The sequence below is a fragment of the Columba livia genome, chromosome 7, assembly GCF_036013475.1.
Source record: "Columba livia isolate bColLiv1 breed racing homer chromosome 7, bColLiv1.pat.W.v2, whole genome shotgun sequence".
NCBI classification, from domain to species: domain Eukaryota; kingdom Metazoa; phylum Chordata; class Aves; order Columbiformes; family Columbidae; genus Columba; species Columba livia.
The window spans coordinates 25419541-25444290 of NC_088608.1; the positions used below are offsets into that span (position 1 = coordinate 25419541).

At 40.0% G+C, this 24750-nt stretch overlaps 1 protein-coding gene across 2 annotated transcripts in view; it reads left to right on the plus strand.

Moving 5' to 3' along the window:
* The window catches only part of UBE2E3 (ubiquitin conjugating enzyme E2 E3), a 58623-nt gene extending 34800 nt beyond the window's left edge, over nt 1-23823 (plus strand). For both annotated transcript variants that reach the window (XM_065068893.1, XM_065068892.1), the window contains 3 exons: nt 18194-18326; nt 20088-20235; nt 21333-23823. In XM_065068893.1, coding sequence (XP_064924965.1) covers nt 18194-18326; nt 20088-20235; nt 21333-21430 — 379 coding nt within the window. In that variant the 3' untranslated portion in view covers nt 21431-23823. The remainder of the gene's footprint in view (nt 1-18193; nt 18327-20087; nt 20236-21332) is intronic.
* The last annotated feature ends 927 nt before the right edge of the window (nt 23824-24750 follow it).

A 24750-nucleotide genomic window follows, 5' to 3' on the forward strand; every position in this document is an offset into this window, starting at 1 on the left:
GATAGAGGGAAGATAAGATGATTTCTTTACAGGTGAAAGTTGTTCTCACTCTTGAAGGTCTGCAGAATAAATTATTCAATCCCCTGTCTTTTTTGTGGATATTTGAGTATTGACAATTATTGACAAGTTGCAGAAAAGTAACAGCAGTGTCATGTAGCTGGAAGAAAGGAGGAGGCAGGGAAACAGTCTTGTGCTTGACTGGTGTATGAAGTGTAATTGTCAGGGGACTGAGAGCAAGCAAGCAAACTCCCAGACTGTTTGGCTGAAGAAGTTTACTCTGAAGAAGTCAGAGGGTTTTTTATGCCTCACCATTTTTCGGCTTCCTTACAAAAAAAAGAGGATTCAGAGTGCTAAGGACAGAAGGAAAGCAGCTGCTGCTGCTGTTGCTTGGATAACATTTCAAATGCCCAAGTGTAAAAGAATTGCAAATCTGAATGTTTATACATACGCATTTTTTATGCTAAGCAGACTTCTTGCGGTATCTCCAAAACTGTACATACAACCATTCTATACTGTGCAGTCCCTTTAAATTACTGTTGTTTTGCAAATTGATGGTGCTTTTTTTGTCTGTTTTCATACAAACTTGTGCAGTAATGTTTTCTTTCTTTTATATTTACATAATTCTTCTGTTTTAACACTGGCATTGATTTGATGTCTTTTCTAGAAAAAAAAAACAAAACACCATTCTCCAAGATTTTTTCTTTTCTGTCAATGTTAATAATGATATAACATGTAATTCCCTGTAGCGGTGGGGCAGTCTTCTATATGGCTGTTTCAGGGGATATGTTAGTGGTGAACTTGGCTCAGCCTACGAGCCATGAGTGTTCTCTGGTATTTTGGTATTTTCGCTTAGCAGGAAGCTGGGTACAACCAATTTGCTTTATAGGTTACAGATAGAAAGTGTTTATCTCTAGAGGTAGTGGCTCTAAAGTTGTGAAAAATTATGTCAGATAGAGTGTATAGTCAGGTGTTAAAGGGAACTTCAGGAACTTAGAGGAGAGTTTAGAATTAAAGTCTTTGAATTCAGCATTTAGTTTATGAATATTTAATCAATCTCTAATATTTACTTGTCATTTTCCTTTTCTATTTCCATTTTTCACTATTGAAATACTTCCAGATTAAAAAGAAAGACTTTTAAGGAGAAATAAATGTTGACTGTAGAAATATAGGCACTGTTAACAGATCAAAGTATTTCAGGTAACTATAGCGGATTTGCCTCAATAAAATTGTTAGAGATTAACAGTCAAACAGCTAGAGGCAGCTCATCATCCTCTTTAGACTTAGTTTATAGTAAAAACATGATAGAATATTTCTACCTTATTATGTAACAGACATAAACCAATTAAGAATTATTTTATCATGAACAAAGAGGATCATTGCATTCATTTGACTAGAAATCCAGGAAGAAAAATACTCTAGTTTTCAGTAATTTCTGGTTGTTATGTGCTTATCTCAGGCGTGCTTGGAAGAAAAGTTTTATAAACAAAACTTCTCCAGTTTGAATATGAGTCTAAGGTGAATAATTCAATCTGTGTTGAAATCAGTCGTGGTGAAAGATACTTAGATATTGCTGTCTGTCCATCTAATGAATATTTTCAATAGATATGAGGCAGATAACTATGTCATTTATAATTAATATTTCTTCTTTGAGTGTGTGAGATTGTCAAGGAAAAGGAATTCTGCCTTCATGAGATGGAGATTGTTTTCATTCTAAGAAGAGTAGCAGTTTGAAGTGGTACTAGGGACATATTCAAGGGAAGAGAAAGAAGATGGGTTTGAGAGTGGTTTGTAGGCATTTGGCTGAGCCGGATGGAGGGAGAGAGGTGGAGCAAAGGCAGGCGCATTCTGGGGGAACCGCGGTTGGTCTCTGCTGGCTGAGATTTTAGCGGAAGACACAGACTTCCCTTGCATTCCTGAAGGGAGGTTGTGGATGGGAAGGAGTGGGAAGGTGTAGAAGAGCTTGAAAATGTGAACTATGAGGAGTTTGGAAACATACAGTCTGCAGAAGCAGTACATTAGTTTTGTGGACCTAACTTGTCAAAATTAATCAAACAGCGAGTAGATAAAGGTGAAGGAAAGTCGGCGTTTGAAAGTTGGGATTTATTTTTCTGTTGGGTGCTCCCTGGTGCGAAATAGACAACTACGTGTAGTTTATTTGTGCTTGGCATATTGAGTGTACTGTGTTGTTTTGAACTTGGCCCTTATCTGTACCTGCTTCACCTTGTGCTGTGACTGTACTGCTTGCAGATGTGCCTGGAGGCTGCTCAGAAACTAAAATCCAGCCACTGCCTGTTTGTTAGGCAGCACTTTGTTGGAAGTGCCAACAAAATTGCCTCCTGGCTTTTAAATGGATTTGAGGTGGAGCTTGACCTTCAGAGCATTAGAGATTTTCAGTGCCCCAGTATTTGAGAGATGGCTCTTCTCTGCTCCAAACCAGAGAGGGGAGGGTGCTTGGGTGTCCGAGGTGTGTCCTGGTGGCACTTACTCCCCAGAGCCCAGCGCGTTCACCCTTTTCTGTGCTCCACAAAGTTCTCCCCATCGGACTTCAGGTCTGGTTGGGATTTGTAACTGCAGTATGATTGAGCTGAGTGGATTAGTTTATGAGTGTGTAGGCAGTTGATGTGTGACTAATGTAATTCTTGCTTGTAGGAAAACTTGGCATAGCCACTAACTTGATCTGAGAATCACAGAAATGCCAATCTGCAGAATATATATAAAGCTTTAAAAATGGAAAGAAGAAAGTGATGGAGCATCATCAAGCATATAATCATGATATGCCCCACTTCATATTGCTAAGCACTGTCTTTATATCTTTGATGGTTTAGTGCCTCGTATTAATGTGGACTGTTGCTTCTCCCAGAGCTCAGATGAGCCTGTGGTTAATGAGGTCGTGCCGGGTGCTGTAGGTCTCTCCAGGGCAGATCGTTAAAGGGATGTGCCTGCTCTGAAGTGTTCGAGAGGTGCATAGAAGTGCTGTAGATTGACTGAGAGCATGTTAGGAGATTTATCTTTTCACAAAGCCACACTCATAAAATTGCTGTAATAATGACTGAAATTTGTTAACATTTAAAGAAAAGAAGCACTCATAAGTGTTTAAGGCATTCTGGGGAGCCTAGTGCCTTGGAGGAGAACAGCGTCAATCTTTTTTTTATCTTTAAACTTATGGTGGGCTCCTTAGAGCTGACAAGAGTGACTGTTCTTGAATCTTGAAGAAAAGCATGTGGAAAAAGTCTGATAGAAAATACTGGTGTCATCACTTTACCATTGACTTACAGTAGGAGAATAGTACCAGATTTTGCAGTACTTTCATTCCTAGAATATATTTTGAACAGTTTATTGCTTTTAGTCTGATTGGAAAAAAAAAAACACTGTTGCTGCCTTACCACTTGACTTTTGGCTCCCGTATGGCATATGCACATGGGCTTCAGGTTCATCCCACTCATGCAGTTCAGGAGCAGCTCTACCTTTCAGGTTCTACACTTGCCCTTCTGTAAATGGGGCCAACTCTTCTACCCTGTTGTCCCGAATTCTTTTTGAATGAATGAGGCGTCTTTCTTCCTTTCTTCAGAAGGCATGAGGTTTGTAACATGGTAGAAAGGTCTGGTTCTCTCTCACAGAGTTTTGCTGCTTGGGAGCTGTGGCTGTACCAGGGATGGAGGGATCATGTCATTCTGAGCCTGCCAAAATGGGAACTTCATGTAACCATGGTCCTCCTGGATAGCTGTGCACATGTGAACACAGCCACTAATTATATGTTTGCCACTTTTTTTTTTTTTAAGTTTTTTGTAGGTTTTGTAGTTAATACCAGTGTTTGCTTGCAACAGCAGCTCAAATGAAGATTGTGATTTAAGTGTCACTTGGTTTGAGGCATAGCTGCTCCTTCTGTAGTGGCAGTTCCTGTAAACTTGACGTTTCCTGAATGCTTTTGGGAATATAATCTGCTGAGAACAATATTTTAGGTACTTAAGTTAGTATTTTGCAGGGGGGAAAGGTGCTACTTTTAGCAGATGGTCTTCAGCTACCAAGAAGTACAGTGTATTTTAGGCTTATCATCCAATATGCGTGCATCTAAATACATTTAATACTGAGCGCTGGCAAAGGTTATTTATTTTTACACCACGTAATCTGCAGCATCCACAGGGTAGAATTTGTACAGAATAGAAGTGAAGGTACTGCTTCCAGTTTAGTCATGACAGTCTTCCCAGAGCAGGTGGCATCCAGCAGCTGGAGTGTTTTGCCTGAGGTAAATGTTCTTGTTTTGTTTCTTTTGGCCAAAGAAGTTTAAATAAAGCAACTTTGATGTTAAACAGGACATTCCCGCTATATGTCAAAGCAAAAGGCTATATGTCACCCATTCCTCTTGGCCCTGGGCATAAGACATGTTTCCCAGGTAGTTTAGAGTCATCTTTGCTTCCATAGCACAGTCATGTCATGTCATGGTCAGGTATTCACTTTGCAGTTAGCTGCACCTACGGAGATGTTACCAGCCTTCTTCTGGGGTGGTTCCAACCTCTCCCAGCTCCCTCAGCTGGAGTATTCATGTGAGTGTGGGTCTGTATTCCTGTCTTATACTAAATCCATATGGTTTCTTGGTATGGATCCCACTGAAACAGGTCAGGGAGAACTGACAGTCTCCTGTGTCAGCAGTACTGCAGGAGCAGAAATATTAAACTGACTAACTCTTCACTCTTCATCTTTTTCACTATATCCACCAAGAGGAGGCAATTCAACATCATTTCCATGCTTGTAAATTGTAGACTTGGATGCCCAACGCTCTGCAGAATAACTCTACATTGCCACTGGCAGTTATTCAAAATCAAATGTTGTGGACAGAGCAGTTGCATCCAAGGAAACATCTGAGTTGATCCTCATCTCTTTTCAGCCTCCTTTAAGATTTTCATTTAAGTCATCCTCAATAAGCACAGCATTTGAGTAGCCATCTGTTTGGCAAAACATATAAATAATTTACAACCATCATTTATATGAATTTTTTTAGTTCTAAAGTTATTTTAAAGAAGCAGCCCAAAACACTTTTTCCAGAATTAATAAATTTTCACATAAATCTGGAAATGCCTGTGTACTTCTGCTCAGATCTCCAGAAAAGTGCATTTAGTTCATTAGTTTCATGCTGAACTGTTAACATTTTAGGTTGTTTTATTAGGAGGGAACAAAGAACTCCTGGCTTGTTGAGAATTTGTTACACAAAAATAAGGATGAAAAGGTTCCAAAAGAGCTGATGTTAAGCATTACAAACTGGATGTAGTTGTGCACATTGGAAAGATTTACAAGACATCTGGTAATTAGCTTCCAGCTCCTATGGAGTCCTGCCCTGGGAAAGCTGCTGCTGCTTGCACTGGAGGGGGAGCAGGGGGGGAGTTGAAGCGTAACCTGGAACAGCAAGATCTTTGTGTTCGCAAATTATCAGTGGGCTATTGAAGAGTCTCTAGGTACCTCTTTGGAAAACTACCTCCTACAAAAACCTGCCCAGCATCTTTCCCATGGCGGGACTGTCTCCTCTGCTGGCACTTGCTCGGTGCAGTTGGGGAGGGGGAACGAGCTACCAAAGAGCTGTTTATGAGTGAGTTTCCCCACCTGGGCCAGTCTGCCAGTGCACCCCACATCAGCTGCTGTGTTTCCCGGGGACTGCGCAGCAGCTGTGGGTCGCTGGAGTGTGACTGGCTGGAGTCACCTCCCTCTGTCTGGCCCAAAATGCCCGGGATGCTGGGGACAGGTGTTGGAGCAGGGTGCCTCATCAGGAACCTTCCCCAGGGAGTGACAACAGTGTGCTTGGGTGCAAGGGACCCAGAGCCAGGCCACAGAGCTTCATCCTTTCATTATTATTATCATTATTATTACTATTACTACTGTAACTACTGTTATTTTCCAGCACTATTTTTTAAAACTCATTAAGGAAGATTTCAACAAGAAAAAAGTTTCCGTTTGGATTTGTTGTGTAAGTTGTCTCTTGGGAGCCCTTTTCCACACCCTGATTATAAGATAAGGTGTGTTTGTGTGGTTCCTGATGTTCAGGCGTCTGAGCCTTCAAGCACTGAATAGGCATGGCTGGGACCTGGTGCTTTAGTTATTTCTCAGAGATTTGGGAGACTCGGCTTCTGTACCCTGTTCTGTCCCTTACCTATACAGTCACTTTTTGCAAGTTAGCTGCCCTGTCATACTTATTATTCTGTTTCTAAAATAGAATATTCATTTTGTCTTAGACACTTTCAGTAAAAATGTTTAAGATAAAAATGATACATTTACCACTACTTTTTAGTTGTTGTCATTACAAGTATTTAATAATCTAAACATCAGTAATCAGTCCCAGCAGGCTAACTGCTAGTAAAAATGCTTATTCTTTCAGCTCTGAATCTGTTAAGTAAATGAGCAGGGAGCCTGTCTCAATTATTCTAGCAGTGCTGTACTTTAAAATGAGGCATTTACAGCAAAGAAAGAGCTTCATTTAGATTAGTTATCAGAAATAACATTATTTTTCCTAGATTGCAAATGTGTGGTTAATGTTAATGGAATTCACTAAATTATGACTGACTGAGAATATGAAGGAAGTAGAGTTATGTATCAGTATATAGTATTAAGACATGTTGGAAGAGATTGTACTTAATTTGTATATAACCCAATGAATTTTGCAGCGGTAGTAATTAAGTTTATTCTTTGCACTGGTAAATCATGCTTACAGTCTCAAATAAAAACCATACAGAGCCTGAGGCTTCTTTTCTTGAGGTTACAGCCGTTCTGTGTCCATGTTGTAGCAGTATCTAATTCCTGAATGTTGTGCAACTGGTGCTGCAACCTGATCTATGGGGAAGCAGGACTTAGCGCCCAGGAGGAGGCCAGTGCTGTCCATGTGCTTCTGCTTTGCCCAAGGCCTGAGTTGCTGTGTCCTACCGCAGGCAGGAACTGCCACTTCCAACAGCTGCCTTCAGTAGCCTGAGTTGCCGCTGGCAGGGGGGAATTTATCCTTTCCAATTACAGTTCTGAGCAGACAGAGGTGTAAAAAGGTGAAGCTACAGTGTATCTTAGTCTACCGGTACCAGTGGTCCAAGGTCTACAGCAAAGCTCTGTGCAGGTCACTGCTTTCCTAGCTCATCCTTAGTGGTGGCAGCTGCCTTAGAGGAGGGTGTGAAGCCCCTCTCCCTGGCTCACCCAGGCAGCTTCTGCTCCACGTGCTGCAGCTGTCTCCATGCAGAACGTTCGTTTGGAAGTTACTTGTTAGATTAACATTGTTAGAGGGAGCAATAGTTGGGCTGGAGCTGTTTTTTCAATAAACAGATTTTACTGAGTGAGACTTGTTTCCTTAGATATTTATTGACTTTTTTTCCCCCTGGAATGGTTATTATTTTCACATTTTTCTTCAGCGTAGTACACTTTTGTGGAGTAAAATGATCTCATATCAGACATTGATTTCTGTTTATTTGCATGCATGATGCTTTCTCCATTCCTTTGAATTGCTGTGCTTTTTGAACTAAAGCCGGTATTCATGGGGGTTTTTAATGCTTTTAATACACAAGTTACATTTGCATCTACTGTGTACCAAGTGTTGCTTCAGCTGTCTCCAGTTCTGCATTATACAAAACAGACTCCTATCCTCAGCTGCTTTTGTTTTGAAACTCTCCAAACTGTTATATTCAACTAGTGAAATGTACATTGTTGGGCTAATGGTTTAGCACCTGAATCGAGTCTGCCTTGTGCTCAGTACAGGACAGCTGCTGCTCATCAGTTGGGTCACTCTACAACTGGTTGTGCTGGGTTAACTGGTTGTGGGACAGCACCCATCACCTTGCGCTCAGGTCTACTGGAATGTGTTATGCCCCAGAGGTTTGCTTTATATGCTCAGATTGGCAAAAGCTGATTTGCGTAATTGTTTTGTTGTTAAAAGTACAAAGGTAAAAAATCTAATATAAAATAATAGATTAAATATATAAAAATTGAGAACAGTTATAAACTCATGCTCTCCACTGAATGTGAAGCTTGTCATTATTTTGCTTGAAGCAGAGTTTAAAGCCTGTAGCCAGAGCTCCCGTGATCATTTCAGACCATAATTCTTGTGAAAAAATGAAAATCGTATTTAAACAATCCTCAGTGTAAGAAATGTTGTTAACCAGTGGGGGAACACGACTAAAGACAGGACTTCTGATCATTGGACTGTTAGGTTGAACAGGGTTTTGGTTTTTGACTAACCAGATTCAGACCCCTTCAAAACAGCTGACTTTTTTTCAATTCAGACGAAGCAGCTGGTGACAAAAGCCATGTAGAGACCTCAGCCATGTTCAGAAAGGAGCCGGACTTGAGAAATCATGCAGAGGTGTGGAAGGCCTTTGTGTATGAACTGAGAAAGGTCAATTTTATTTTTGAGAAATACTAGTTAGAAAGATTTCCATCAGACTTTTATGGCTTCGGGTTAGGCATCCAACACAGGGAGCTCTGGTGCAGCATTTTCTGTTTTGTTAGGCTGTACAGTGTGATGTGGGAATGGATGGAGGCAAGAGGAGGAAGTATTTAAAAGTAATAACAGAATTCTATTTGGAAGAAAGCCCATGCTAGAAGGCGAGGAATACTGAACTGAGAACTGACTTAGAAGATGACAACATAGACTTCTTTTCAGGGAAAGTGTTCAGTACTTGCTCCAGGGAAACATTCAAGAAGTTAGTATGAAACAATTAAAAGTATGAAACTAATATGCATGTATCATATCATTAAATCCCTAAGTAGGTTCTTCTTATCCAGAGTATGAAAGTGCTTTAATGGAGGCAGGCCAACTGTTTTTGTCTTTTTCCCATCTCGGTGTGGGCAAGCTGTAACTCTGTTGCTGAAGTTGAAAGCTGATTTTTTACAGTTGGAGGAAAGGCAACTTTTAGCTATATTGCTGCAAAGTGGTGGAGAAGCCCAATCCTGGATGTCCTGGAGGAGGAGGTTCCACTGTGGTAGCACAAGGCACCTTAGGTGTTCATCTTCTTGACAGGTGGGCACACCCACGTTCCAGTGAAGGTGACTTCCCAGCAATTCTCTCGCTCATGATCCTTCATGAAGTCCTTGAATAAAGTGTGTTCACTAAGCTGCACTTTCTCCTTTTACAATATTAGAAAAAAAGTTTTTCCACAACATTACCACCATTCACAAGTTTAATCACGGGGTCTGACGTTGGGCTTGAATTGTCAGACTGTTCCGATTCTCTAATTCACGGATGTGTTTTCTGTCTTGAAAAGCACTGTGTTCATAGGTGGAGTTCCTTTCAGTTTTTGGTTGAAGATGGGTTCCTTAAAAAACAAAACAGAATCCACAGAGCAGCGGAACATATTTTTAATACTTTGGTCAGTATTTTAAATTGCCTAATGTTTAGGTACTTTGGGTAGATTGACTGCTGGGGACTTCATTTGAACAGCTCTAGTTGACTTGCAGGCTTAGTCTGTTGAAAATTGCCCAGTTATTGTTCCTAGGCATTAATCTTTATAAGTTTACTACAGTTTTAAAGCCAGTTGTATTTTTAGATTAATTAGATCCTTTAGTGAAATTAATTGTTTTAATTGTTCTTTCTTCCTGCATCCAAAGTGTGTGCATAAAGGATGTTGGGAATAATAGATTTTCTTTGTTGATGTTGAAAGTGTCATTGAAAATATTGGTAGGGAACTCTAAACTGGATTTCTCAGTGTCACTTATCTTTTTGACATGAAGATTTTGCAGTGAATGATGGAGGTAACTGATGTCTAAAACACATGGGTGCCACAGAACTATTGAGTGAACAACTAATAGTGTGATCTCAGTAAGGTGAGTAAGGTGATGGCCTGGGGTTTGAGAGATTTACACTGCAGTCCTACTCCACAGCACACGTGTTCTGGATGATGCTGGGCCAACAATCTGGTGTCTGAGTGCCTCCATTTGTGTATGTGTGGGCAGACACGTTAAACTAAAGCTGCACCGTTTCTCAGGTACTGTGTAATTCTTTCAGTATAGATTGCTGGCATCAGTATGGAGGCCAAAACATATTGAAAAAGAAAATATGCATATATCCCAAATGAGGGTTTTTTTTTTTTGTTAGGGGGTTGAGGATCCTTTCTCATGGAAGAAAAGAAAAATTTGCCACGTTTACTAAACAGAAATTCATCAGTAATTTTGAGTGGAAGGAAGATGTGAACTGTATATCTGGTTGACAAATTTATTTGAAGAAGTGATTTGGCTTTAGTATAAATTGAGTTTTATACCACCACCAAGAAAATAGCACATGTTTTTCTACTATACTACTACTGTTTCAACACTGATGGCAGGGAGCTGGTCGTGTATCCTAAATTACAGGTTTGTTAATATGAACACGGGGCAAAGTGGCAAGAAATGCTTCCCTTTACTGACTGTCCTGTTCTGTGCCTTAATAGGGAGTATGGATAGTTTCTGTAGTGTAGGCATGTGAGAGGGACTTCTATGCAGATTGCAGGATATTTAAAATAAACCAGACATTGAGCACAAACTTTCTTAATGCCTGTGAGTCCTGTGGCTTCTCGTGTTTTCAAAATCAATTCATGTTTGGTAAACTTTTTATCTATTTCCTGTGTAGTGTGTATTTACAACTCCTCCCTCAAGAGCATAGACAGAAACAATCTGACATGTTTTGTTACCTGATTTAAATTTAGTTTTTCTGTTGTAAGTTAGCGAACTATGTTCTGAGGTTAGTTATTTTTCAAAAGAAAAATTACAGGAATTCTGCCTCCCTAACTGGCTGTGGTTGTTCTGGAAGATGGAGAGAACCTGAGCAGACTTCTAAGAGCAGCAAGAAAGGTCCCAGGAAATAGCAGGAATACAAAGAGGAAAATAAAGTTAAGCTATTGTAGCAATGAACTAATCTAATGGGGCTTTTGGCAGTGGAAAAACTATCAGCTTTCCAAAGTACATTACTTGGGTTATCTACATATTACAGCTTTGATGGAATTATCAGATAATTTATTACTCAGCTTCCTTTAGTAACAATAGTGTATATTCTTCTACTAATGGCAAGTTTAGCGCTGAAGGTTTTAATCGCCTAAAACACTACAATCTGACATCTTTCTCTTCAGGGTGATTAATTACAGATCCGCACTCAGTTTGATTCCCCTAATGGTACAATTTGACATGAACCAAATACGGCCACATGATTATGTTACTAAGCTGGACTATGCAATCTGAAGTTTATGCCCTTTTGGTGCTCGCTGCAGGAGGACAAATGGCACCTGATTAAGCATAAAGCCTGGTGTTACAAAGCTAATCCATTGACGTTTTTGGAACGTGTAGGGTTTGGCCAAGTCAGTTTGCGCTGGATCAGCACTTTGCTTTGAGTACCCGTGCTGCTTTTGATGTGGGAGGAGGAGCTCTCAAGTTGGATTTACTGTTGTGTCGACCCATGGCCTCAGGCACAAGTCCTGCAGTGCTTTACAACCAGCTGAATTAGCAGGAGATTCATGACTTAAAAATAGGCTGTTGGGTTTTTTTTTTCAGCAGTAATTTCTAGATTTCAGTCTTAAGGCCATGATACACTATAAAGAAGTGACAACAGCAAAGGTTTGTACAGTGAACTAGACTCCGTGTATCCTCAGTTACACAGAGCCTCTGTGGATCTGCTAGAAGCAGTAAATAACCTTTTTCAGCAGACAGATGTAGCAGGTTGTTCAGTGGCAGGTAAAATAATAACAGTTGTAGCTATATAAAGAACACAATAGACTGAAACTTTTCTTTGTAAGAAATTGCACATAACCTGGGCACCTTAATAATAGTGACTACCTTATCAAAAAGCGTTTTCATATATTGCTGTAGACAACCCACATGTGTCCAATCCTAGAAGAATGCTATAATCCAAAAATTACAGCTATACTTGAGGCTTTTGCGAGTGCAACCAGTATGCTTTCTGTATCTAGATGACAGACTACCCAGATTCTGCAATCAGGGTGCTTAGGCACCCGTGCAGAGAATAAGTGCTGCAGAAAGCCCTGTAAATGAGACATTGAAAAATAAAGAAAATGGAAATTTCTGTCCATGCTTCTTGTTTTTTTAAAGGTCATTGAACCAAAGCCACAAATGTATGTCTTTTAATTTTCATTTCCTGGTGCTCTGTAACCAAAAATGCAAGAGCACCTCCACAACTGGGAAGAGAGGATTAAGAAAAAAGGTAATGGGTAAACTTTCTTCAAAATGCTGAAAATATCCAAGCAGGAGAATAACCCGAGGATCTTTCCATTCCCACGTTTAACATTAAAATACAACTACTGGTATGTGATTTGTGCTCTCTCCAGACTTCACAAAGTAACACTGAACTAAATCTCAGCCACCTTTTACCAGACAGAGATCCTTTGGTGCCTTGCAAGGTTTTTTGGTTTTTGGTTAGTTTGTTTGTGTTTGTTTGGTTTGGTGTTGTTAATTACCAGCAGCATGACAGTGTTTATGCCTAGACAAAAAGCCTGTGTTCTACAAGGTAGCTTGTGAATACAGAGCTAGACAAGCCTTTCTCACTGCCTGGATGGTGAGGAGGATTTTCTAAAGTACTGAGCCTAGAGGCTTGAGTTAGGAGCCAAGTTCCCCATGCAGTCAGTGAAAAGTCAGTGTAACCAGAGGGAGATGGAGAACCTTGGTATCAGGAAGTATTTAAGTGCCCCTTGTGCTTCAGAAAGTTGCTGATCTCTACCTACCCTGATTGTCTGCAAAGTCTGAGGTGCAGACATCAGAATCCACACTAGATTCCCCACGTGGGAGATATGAGTCCCCACCTCTGCAATAACTTGAAGTTACCTGAGCCTGGGGCTTTCTCCTTCTGCTGGACCTGAGTTCATCCAGCTCAGATGCTGAGGCAGGCAGACTCGCTATAGGTGGGACCTGTGTATTCGCCTGAGCTGGGTGTGCTGGGAGGATCTGTGACAGCCCTATGAGCCACGGTGCTGAACCAGATCATCATCCAACAGCTTTAGCTGAGACCTTGCTGTGCAAAAACAAAGCCTTTCGTGCTGGTAACATGCTGAGGGCCTTTCTTGCAGCAGGATTTGTAGAACTCAATTTCTGAAGCTGTGTTGTGGAATTTGCAAAACTCCCTGTGTAGCTTTATGCAGTGGATTTTTCAAGCACAAGGTTGTGGAACATACTAAAGGGCAGAAATTCTTCCTTTCCTTAGTACTTTTGGTGGAATTAAGAAAAAACAAGAGATATCTTACTCTTTCCTTAATGCATTGTCTTCACTTACATCGCTGTAAAATTACCATTGTACCATTGTGACAGTCTGTGAAGAGCTTTGGAAATTTTACTTGAGATAAAAGCTTGAGGAGGGTGGAGGGGGCTCTTTCCTCATGTAACTCCCACTCCAGGTACCCCATTTGGTTTTTTAGCTGCCCTTGTGATAGCTGCCTGGGTGTCAGACCTAAGGGTGGGCCTTTGAAAGGAGAATGTAGGAAAATATTCCACCAGGTAAAGCTGTGCTGTGTAGGCACCACCCATGGGCATATTGGGACATAGACCAGTACCTTTAGTTTTATGGTACCAATGACATTTCTCATGAGACCGTCTTAGACTCTGACAGACTCCACTGTTGGAAGCTTCCTAAAAAACAGATTATTTTTTTGCCTCTCAGTTGTATCCTATTACAGACCCAAACTGTTTCTTGTAATAAAGTATAACACAGAGTTAACATCAAATCTAGCTAAATTACATTTTCCTTCACCCTTTTGCTTCTTAATTATCACAATATCACTACTATGAAGTTGCATTCTGTCACCAAATTTAGAGCCCCATGTTTCAGAGAAGTGCTGCCGTCAGGAGAAACACATTTAGCTAGTGCATAAAGCAGCATGCTACTAGCATCATGTAGATAGGAAATTTCTTGTCCTAGTTTTTCATCCTGCAGCTAGTTCCATATGGGCAGCTTTAATGCATTTTGATTGAGTGAACAGTAACAAATGCTGAATTCTGATTTCCGTAACCATGTGTAAGGAGTCTGTCAGACTTCTTGCTGGTGTGAATTCCACTGCATCCGTGTGAATGCCCATAACATTCTGCTGGAAAAGCTGTTCTTCATCTTCATGAAACCTGAGAGCCAGAGTTCAGCAGAGCTAGGTTTAAAGGACCTGGTGTGACCCCATGGGCTCCTAGAGTTTAACCTCATGTCTTAAATTCACCATCTGAAGTCACACTTGTAAAATAAATCTGTTCAGCAGACTAGCTGGGATAGTGTGGTTGTAAATCCTTTGTCTTATCTGAATCACGTATATCTCCCTCAGTGAGGTGGCATAATGGATATTTGCTTAGGAAGCAGATGTAGCCAATTAACTTTATTCTGTCACTTTACCTAGTTTATTTATTATAAAATCAATCCAGCTTTTATGTATGAAGTAAAAACCACTTCATATTGCAAATAATATTATGTTATTTCAATTAATTTGCTTTGTTATTTTGTCTGAGATTTTTTTAGTCCATATTTAAAAAAATAATTAAGTGGGTCTTTTATTGAGAATATGCTTCTGATGCCTTTGCTGAACTTGTGATGTTCTCTAAGCTAATTTAGGAGGGCAGCAGTCTGGTGGCGATGAACTGCACATGTATGCTGTGTAGCCAAAAACACTGAAGCTGTCATCAAATCTATTGCTCTATCAAGATTTTATGTTTTAAAGGACAGAACAGAGGAGGATTTTGTGTCCACTTGTATTCCTTGTCGGGGACTCAGAAGGAGCTGAGACTTTCAGTGGTGAAAAAAGGAGAGGGAAGAAAACCATGGAAATTCCCCGTTGTCATGCTCTGCCTGGGGTTTTCTGTCCAGTTTGGCAGGCAGCAAGAGAGATTCCTAGGCTGTCACTCACCACAGCTCTCAAGGTTTAGAGCAAGATGCTTGAAGCCTGTGCTTGCAATAGGAGAGTCAGTCTCTTGAATAGCAGGAGAACTTCTGGGAATAGAGAGCTTGAGTACAACCTAGAAGCACCTCCTATGCCAGCCTCTTCAGCACCCAACAGAAGGAGAAGAATATTTCTTCTGGGTATATCACTGAAATAGAAAATTTCAAACAGAGTGAAGCTTCCTCATTCCCAGTTTTCAGTGCAGGTTTGTTGCTGTCCTCTGTGCAGTTCCCTCCCCGTGGCTTTCAGCAGCGCCAAGCGATGCTCTGCGGTGATGGAGGCGAAGGCAGTGACGGCAGCAGCCCTGGCACTTGCTTGCAGCTGGGTGCACAACTGAGGTGTTGCGTGAGGCACAGCTGCGCTTTCTGCTCTTCTCTGCAGTCGTCCAAGCAAGTGTAACCCCACCGCCTGTCCTTGGAGAAATCACTGCAGAGACCGAGATTGTCCTGGATAGATCTGGTTTGTTTCGCTGAGCCTCAGCGTGGACTTGTTTACTTCCAAAAATTATTACCTTGGTATTTATACAAAAGATAAAGCAGGATATGGCTGGCTGAGGGTGATCCCCACTGGAAATACACAGGTGGTAGAAAGCCAAGTGTGATGTTCTGTCTCTGCTCTTTAATCTTGTGTCTCCTCACACCAATAATGCAGCAATTGTGGGGATTTTCGTGTTGCTAATGAAGCAGGGATATCTTTTACACCACTGGAAGTAAGACACCGCTTCAGCTGTTAAATAGAAATTTCACAAGCCTTAATCAAGTGTAATGAAATTGTTCAATTTAACAATTTTCTCCTTTATCTGAGTGCAATTATTGTTACAGCTTTGTGTTACTTTTGACATTCCAGCAATCTTTTCTCAGCCGTAGGCGGTTTTTCAAACACAGCAAATTCTCCTTTCACAAGGCTAGGGGTTCCCCTTTTCATGTTGTAGCCCCATCTTTTTATGTATTGCTAGGGGTAGTGTAGAAGAGGACAATAGACAGTACTAGGCAGAGAGTTATGGCATATAGCTTGTGGCTGCTGGCTGGGAGATGCCCTTGCTCTGACTTGGGGACAGATTACCTGATAGTTTGGCACTGGACTGGCGACGCGCTTAATTGTGACTGATTCACTGGGCTGAAATATGTCACTAGTTTAATTCAGCTCTTTCATTAATCTGATTGAATTGCATCCAGCTGTTAGAGGTGTATGAAAGAAAGCTACCTGACACATAAGGCAAGAGCGCTAACCTCTGCATTAAACTATAAAACAGTCATTAGGACATCTAATGCTGAAATTGAATTGCTCCATAGAAATTTGGTTTCCAAGCACAATACTAATTAGCTGTAAGCTTGATGGATGTCAAGAATTAATTAAAACATTTCAGTGGCCTGTGTGGGTTTTAAATATTGTCATTATTGCCCCAATATTTTCAGTTCTTACACTAATTGCTTTTTAGAGAGCATGAATGGAATTATCTTCTGGAGTGACTGAGGGTATGAACAGTTCATTACATCATCAGAAATGGACCTGCTTGCCTCTGGATTTCCCTTTTTTTCCTAAAATTTATCTACTGTTTTTCTTCCACTTTCGTGTATGCATTGCAAATAGAAAGGTTAAGTTTGTAATTTTAGACCTAAACTTTATTTTGACAGCACTTCTAATTTTTCTTTGTTAGCTGTGCTCTAGAGGCCAGCATATCATTGTGACCTGCTTTCATTTTGGAAGTGGGAAAATAGCTACAGCTCCATCAAATGATTTTTTGTTTTTAATTAAATAGGATGTCAGCCAAAATCCATGATTATTTTGTCCTGTTAATGAAAGGCCTGCCACAGTTTAAACATTTGGTACATGAAGTGGCCACAAAATAAAAAACATGTTGGGAAGTTATGAATTGAAAAGGAGTTCATAATTAAAATCAGCTTTTGGTTGTTTCTCAAATATGATCTTAATGTAAAAATAACTAAATTTTTGGTGTAGGAATTGCAGATGTGTAGTGCAGACTGTTCGTCTTCCTCTTCTCTGATGAGTTTCTCCACATGCTTGGCTGCATAACAAGGATGAATGTCCAACATGCCATGTTGCAGACTACAGATGTATATATGGCAAATACATGAGGTGACATGACATGAGAAGAGCTTTAACACTTGGAGAACTTGTAGGGAGACTCCTCGGAGTGTTGAGCAATGCCAGAAACCACAAACTCCATGACTACAGCTCAGTGCCGTCCCCTGTTGCTTGCTTCATGTGCAATCCCATAGAACAGTCCTCAGTGCCTGTTCCTGGGGACCACAGAGGGAGAAGGATGACGACACTTCACCGTGTGTCTGCCAGGTGTAGGTGGTGCCTTGGAGGCTGCTGAGGTGGGGAGAATTGAAAAGGTCTTTTACAGAGCTATGTTATTGACTTGTCTGCATAGAAGTGATAAATACACCATGCCTGCGTGAGCTCAGTGGGGTTGTTTTCCATAGCAGTCAGTCTGGATCTGAGCTATTCAGATTTAGGACCTCTTGCAGAAGGTTAGGTTAGTTTCTGCTCTGAGACTCACAGAAATAAGATTGTGCTTTGATTTTTTTTTTTTTTTTTGGTGAGGTCAGATGGTTACTGTGTAATATAGCATTAAGTATGATGTTTCAGAAGTCGAGAAAATGCTTGTTCATGATCCCTTCTTTCAAAGCTTTAATAATTAATTACACAATAACCTTTCCCCTAGTGAGAAATGTGTTCAGTATTGGACTTCTTAAAATAAACTGGTTTTGGCTAGTAGTCTGAATGCTGATTGCCTGGAGGCATAGCACAGATATATCCTGAAGAAAACAGTTATTTGGATTGACAGTGCTGTAAGAAGCTCACCTCCAGGTTACTTGATTCTGTCTCTCCCATCCCCAGTTTTCTTTTCCTGCCAAAGGCTGTAACGTTTCGCTCTAGCCTGTGAAACAAGCAGCAATAAATGTGTATCAATATACACGTAAGTAAAATTTTTTATGAAAGTATGATCCGTTTAATGCCTGGAGAAGATGAATGTGGTCAAGATTTACAACTCCTTTTGTGTATGGATATGATGTCACTGGAAGGGCATGATGTAGATGCTCAGAGCAACCACATACTCGAGAAAGCAGGTCTGGGTTATGTTTGACAGTGACAGTCCAGTAGTTCACGGGCAGTCTGTTTTGATGCAAAGGGACGGTGGTGTGCCCAGCTTTTGTGCCTCTTTAAAACACTGAGCCCACTGAAAACAGTTGGAAATTAGGCACATTTCAGAGATGGGCAAGTGGTTTGTATTAAATGAAAATAATGTAGAAGGAAATCCATCAAATGCCTCTCAAAGGTACACCTGACTCTTTCTTTCTCTCTCCTCTTTTTCTACACAGTGCTGGTCCTAAAGGAGATAACATTTATGAATGGAGATCAACTATACTAGGACCTCCAGGTTCTGTATATGAAGGAGGCGTTTTTTTCCTGGATATCACATTTTCATCTGACTATCCATTCAAGCCACCAAAGGTAAGGGTAAGGTTTATCATTTTTTCACACGTAAGAATGCAACATGCAGCGAATGAGTGCTCAGTGCTTTCTGAATATCGAATTTGTGTATGATCTCTTGAAAACTACAAGGTCCAAAATCTTGGCTTGCAATTTCAGAAAAATCCTGCATCTAATTTATGTCCTGATTACTACAGTCAGTACTGATTTCCAAGCTTTAACAAGTGATAAATGAGATGATAAATCTGGTCAAAAGTAAATATGCAATAAATTTTAGTTTTAATAGAAAACAGCACAAAGACCTTCTTATGTTTCTTCCTTCTCTTTCAGGCTACTAAAATATATGTATAATAAACTTTGTTCTGTTATGAACCAGATTCTATATTATATCTATGTAATTTTTACCAAAGTAACGAAAAGCTAAAGTAAGCTTATACAGGTGACTAGAGTGTTGTATTGTGTAACAAATTGGGTAGATTACTGTGATAAGTTCCATGATTGTAAAACATCAGTCCATTTGCTACTGGCAAGACCAATAACCTTATTTGATACTATTTTTAAGAAAAAGCTCTTTTTATTAAATAAAACTAAAGTTAAACTAAAATTTCCTTTCTTTGCTGAGAAATAGTATGAACGCTTAAGAAATCATAATTTACTGATGGATATCAAGGAAGTTTAAGGTTGTTCGCTTCTTCCCTCCCTTAGTGTCGAATTAAAGCTCTTGACCAAGTCACCAGTAAGGACACTGCTAACATTTGCAAAGACTCCATACATTCTACCACACAACATTTCTACAACTTATGGCTCTTGGAGCTATAATGTTGTTATTATCAATCAAATACCTTTTTTCATTCCCTGAAGGATATAAGGAATATAGAATTATATAAAGAATAATATACTCTCTATGTATTTCATACTTCTCTGAAACACACAAAATGTAATATTCTCTGAGTCAAGACTGTTATATGAAGTGATCTAGAGCTTTAGACAAATTCCTCATTAAAACCTTGTAGATTATTTTTTCTAGAGCATGATCATTTTTGAGTTTTCAGTAGTTTCAAAAAACCATCATAGATTTTTCCCCTCTGCATTAGTATGAAAGGGAGAAATTTCCTCATCTTCTTGTGCTTTATATAATTAAAACACTTAAATATTTCTAATGTATTGTTTGTGCAGAATAATGTTTACATGCTCTACCAATATTAGTCTGAAATAATTTAAAAACAAGCATGGTATTAATTAGTGTGATAGCATAGTTTTTGCTGTTTACTGTGTTCTGCCTAATGAAGGGTAAGGCAAAGATTTCATTGCCAATTTGAACAAGAATAATACGATACTCCAATTTTAAATATTAATTTTTATGGTTTATATTTAGGATTTTGAAGGAAAGGAAAATGTCAATTAATACTGCACATGCAGCCAATTTCTGTCTACTTCTTCACCTTCAGAATCCACAGTAAAGTTACATTTGTGATTGGATCATTCGTGATATGCAATATGTTCTTTAAACAGCATAAAGTACTACAAAGCAGGCCCTAATTTTTGTGGGTACCAGAGAGAGGGCCTCTGTAAAAGCAGTTTAGGCACCAAAGATCTCCGTGGTAGGTTTCTTAAAGATAGCCATGACTACATTACATACACACCCTTCTGTTAAATGACTGTGTTTCAGAAAATGTGCGGCAGCTCTGCAGAACCAGGAGTGCCCCGGGCACTGCTGCTGCGAGACGAGGGGCAGCACCCCTGGGCAGCGCTGCCTGACTCTCTCTCACATTGTGATTCCAGGTTACTTTCCGTACCAGAATTTATCACTGCAACATCAACAGTCAGGGAGTCATCTGTCTGGATATCCTGAAAGACAACTGGAGCCCTGCTTTGACTATTTCAAAGGTTCTGCTGTCTATTTGTTCTCTTCTGACAGACTGCAACCCAGGTAAGGAGCTGATAATTTGCTGAGTGTCCGCTCTTAGTCATTTGGCTTAGTTGCCATGCAATGTAATGTGTGTATTTGAATGTATGCAGATTAAAGTAAAAAAAAATAATTTTAAAACTGGGGATGAAACACTCCTGCTTCAATGTTGTCCCACATTTAATGGCATTTTTCACTCCTGTGGCACAGCAGAAAGTAAAGAGTGTTAGGCCCTTTTTTTCCCAAGGTATGCTGGAGAAGATAAGCTGATGTCATTGAAGGTCTGTATTGCAGGAGCTTCAGTGAGTGGTCGGTCCCAGGAAAGCAACGAAGTTCTCTTGAGTTATAAACTCATTAATCCTACAGGTTGGAAAGGGCCACAGGAAGTCTCTTCTCATAGGACAGCAATTGAAATGTTTAATCTTGTGAATGTGAGAGGGACGATATTCAGAGAGATTTTTCCCTTTTTCAAAGAGAGTTCCTTGCTGCTGTTGGGGGGAGGAGCTCCACTGGAAGCAGCACAGTTTCTCAGAAGCAACTGTGTGACCAGTGTCATTAGGCAATGAGTGCTAATTGCCTGTGGTCAGAGCAGGAACTGAGCAGTAGTGCTAAGGTGACAGTTCATTGACAGAAGACTGGTAATGATCAGGCAGAAATGGATTAGCCTCTTGGATACAAAAATTTGATAACTCTTGAAGCCATCTGGATCCCTCAGGTGTGTGTCCTGCAGTCCTGATACCCCAATATCCACTAGTCCGTCCAGCGCTGTGACAGGAGCACCCCAGGCTGTGCTCGCTGAGTGTCCCCTGCACCCAGGGCCCCTCTGAAGGGGGAAAGCAGTGCACCCGGCTGGACAGGATCGAGAGATTCAGATAACCAGAACAGATTTTTCTGTTTTCTTTTTCTGTTCATCATGCCTTGTGTGCTTTCTCTTGGAAATGTCTTGGGTAGTAAGAGCCTTGGTGTATCTCATAGCATTTTCTGGCCTAACAAAGGCTATATTTTGGAATAGATTCTGTATTTTAAACTATGTGTGGATATGGTTTGTGTTTGTTTTGTTTGTTGGTGTTTGTTTTTTATTGTGGAATGCTTTCTAATGTGCCTTCCCCTGCCTTTTGCAGCTGACCCTCTGGTGGGAAGCATAGCCACTCAGTACCTGACCAACAGAGCAGAACATGACAGGATAGCCAGACAGTGGACCAAGAGATATGCAACATAAATGACAAACTACTTGTGCAGTGTGAAGGTGCAGAAGGCAACTTTGCAGTGTGCAACAAATCTTTATAGCCTTTACAATACGGACTTCTGTGTATATGTTATACTGATTCTACTCTGCTTTTATCCTTTTGAAGACTGGGATACTGCCCCCCAAAAAGGTAAATGCTATCAAGAGTAGAAATTTGTAGCTGTAGATTAGTTATGTTTAAAATGCCTACTTGCAAGTCTTGCTTCTTTGGGATATCAAAATGTATTTTGTGATGTACTAAGGATACTGTTCCTGAAGTCAACCAAATATTATAGTGCATTTTAGCCTAATTCATTATCTGTATGAAGTTATTAAAGGTAGCTGTAGATTACTAGGAATTATGTCATTTGTATTAAACCCAGATCTATTTCCAATATGTGGTACATGCTGTTGTGAAAACTGTTTTAACTTTTACCTTTGTCAGTTTGTAATGAAAGGATTTCCTTTTTCCCTTTGTAGCTCAGAGAGCACCCAGTGTATCATCTCAAACACAATAAACATGTTCCCCAAGGAGTAGTTTCTTTGTTTTCCTATTTTAAATTAATATTTGAATAAATTTAATTATAGTAACAAGGCAGGGCCAACGTATCACAGATCCCTGTGGATAATCTTTAAATTAATATACATAAACAAAGGCTTGCTATTAAATGTTTAATGCACACCTGTGGATTAAGTTTTCCCTGGTTTGTTTTTTATAGAACAAATGTCTTTTCTACAATTTCCTTGAATTTAATACTGTTTGACTCTTTCTCAAGGTGGAACGAGAGCATTGCGTATGCTTGCTCCAGAAGTTAATGTAGCTGGTTGTTTCAGGGCCAGTCCTGCTCTCCTAACAGACTGCCTGAGTCCTGCTGTGTAGTTTTTTTGCAGGACAAGGGCTAAGTTAGAGATAGTCTGGTGCTTTTGTTTCCGAGCAAAGCGAGTCAGACTTGCTGACCTAGAGAACTACAGTTACCCATTGAAAATGGTCTTCCAAAGCATGGTTGAACACTATGACATCTGTCCAGGAAAAAAAAAATAGTAGAATAAACTTAATCAGATTTTTGTGATTAAAAGCAGTTTTGTTAGTGAAAATGAAATCTGTAAAACTTTTAGAATACATTTTCCCCCCTTCACTTTCTGGCTTGGAAATTTTGTAACATCTGTAAGTAACAAAGATATACAGCTTTATAGTACATACAGTTTAAGAAGCAGAGTCACTAATAGTTTTATAATTTAAGCTTTTATAAGTTGCCAGTCACAATATTGATTATAAAAAAGAGACTTGATCCCTTTAAATGATTTTTAGAATTATGCTTAATTTTAAACTTTACAGTCTCCCTTACTAGATGGTGTTTTTGGAGATAATGTAGCACTTCCATCAATAAGATGCTCTGCTCATTTAATATATGAAAACTGAATGTTAAGTTTAAATATTAAAGCAATAGAAAATATGTTAAAGATTTAGATCTGAAGTTAGCCATCACTATATAAGTCCCTGTTTTTTGTATCACATAACCTTTGACCATAAATTCTCCACTCTACTTTAAAGATTTCTACAGATTCCTGAAGGTGGCTTGAAGAAGTGTGTATCCCAAATGTCTCAACCAGAAGCCAGTGTCTCTTGGTAGCTACAAGATAGCTTTAGAGTTCAGGTTATAAAGTGCAAAAGGGAATGAGAAACAGGGGATCTGGCAGGTGAATATGCCTAAGTCAGATAACAGAATCATGCCAGGAGATGAAGTGCTGGAAATCACTGCTGCAGGTGACCAGAGTTTCTCATGGTGTCTCTGGACGTATGAGAAATAGCACAGATTGGCAAAGAATCCAGGGGCTATCGCATCCGGGCTGGGTGTCTTGGGTCCGCTTGCTGCTGACCATTAGCGCACTCGTGGGAGACACGGTGCCCATGCACCACTCCAGTGACTTCCTAGTGAAGAGCTAACTATGTATTTCACATGTTAACTGTGTTGCCTACAGAATTTACAGATATTTATATCATAAAATATTATGGTATAAAAATACAGGTTTTAATCCTAATTTTAATGTATTTTGATTTTGTATTGTACCTACAACTTCAGATACCTAGGTGTACAAGTGGGATGCCTTGTTAGTGTTGCCCCATCTTGCCTTCCTTGCAATTGGATCCTTTACACTGAATTCCCATCCTTTTTTTTTTTGTTGTTGGTTTGTCATGATTCTGTTCTTTTTTAATGTAGTTTTTTTTGTGTGTAAATTTTATATTTACTGAAGTAAAGGTTGTTTTTGTGTAAACATTTAAACTTTAAAAAAAAGAAAAGAAGCTAATTTTGTTTCTCAAGTTCTCTCTGCTAAACCATGCAGTAGAAAGAAATTTGTATTGTTAAATAAATCAATTAGTTGTTAAATGAGAATGTGTGTCTGTTTTCATGGGGAGGGGAGAAATCCCGGCTGGAAATACATCCAAAATACCAGTTGCAAAGAGCATCTGGTGTTTTCAAATTATTTCCTTCCTGGCTGTGCTGGGGTGAATACCGGACACTACCAAAGCACAGCATTGCTCTGGTTTTACGGTTTTTCAGTTCCATCTTCTTATCACCAATTGCTGGGTTCAGAAAAAGTGAATTGAAATGACATTTTTTGTGAAAAGACCAGCTACAGGTATTATACATCCCCCTTCCTCTCTAGTTTCGATGGGCTTTTATTGCGCTGTTGTCTTTGGGATTGAATGAGGAACACATGCCAGTGGCTGGGAAGGTGCCTAGACCAGGCTCCATGATCTTGTGGGGGAACCGACTGTCCCAGCTTTTGGCTGTGACACTGCTGAGGAACAGAGAGGGCCAAACCAAACAGCCAAATGCAGTCACATCTCTCTGCTTTTCAGCTGAGGTGGTGGCTACCTTCAGAGCAAATACTTTGTGATATCAAATGAGAAGCGATGGGTGAAAATAAACATATTAAATATAAATAAATACAATGGAAAGGCAAATATATATCAGCCTTGTTGTTTATGTATTAACATGTTCTTGGTGAGTTGCTTGATGTTCTGTGATGTCTTAGTGATGTGTGGGATGCCTTATGTGAAAACAGTCTCACTTACTGATCCATGTTGACTGGCGATTGTTTGAAGCCTAGAAGTGGGAAGGGAAGGAGTCACATGGGGCTAGAAAGCAAGACTGCAGGGTAGCCTGAGCCACAGGCCAGGCTCACACAGCCTTGTAAGGAAAGCAGGAACTGAACTAGGTCTGGTTTGTGCTCTGCTCCCTCCCTGCCTCTTGGGGGGCATAGGAGACTCTGTCACACTTTGCTGCTCAACAGTTCCTGCTCTGTGTTGG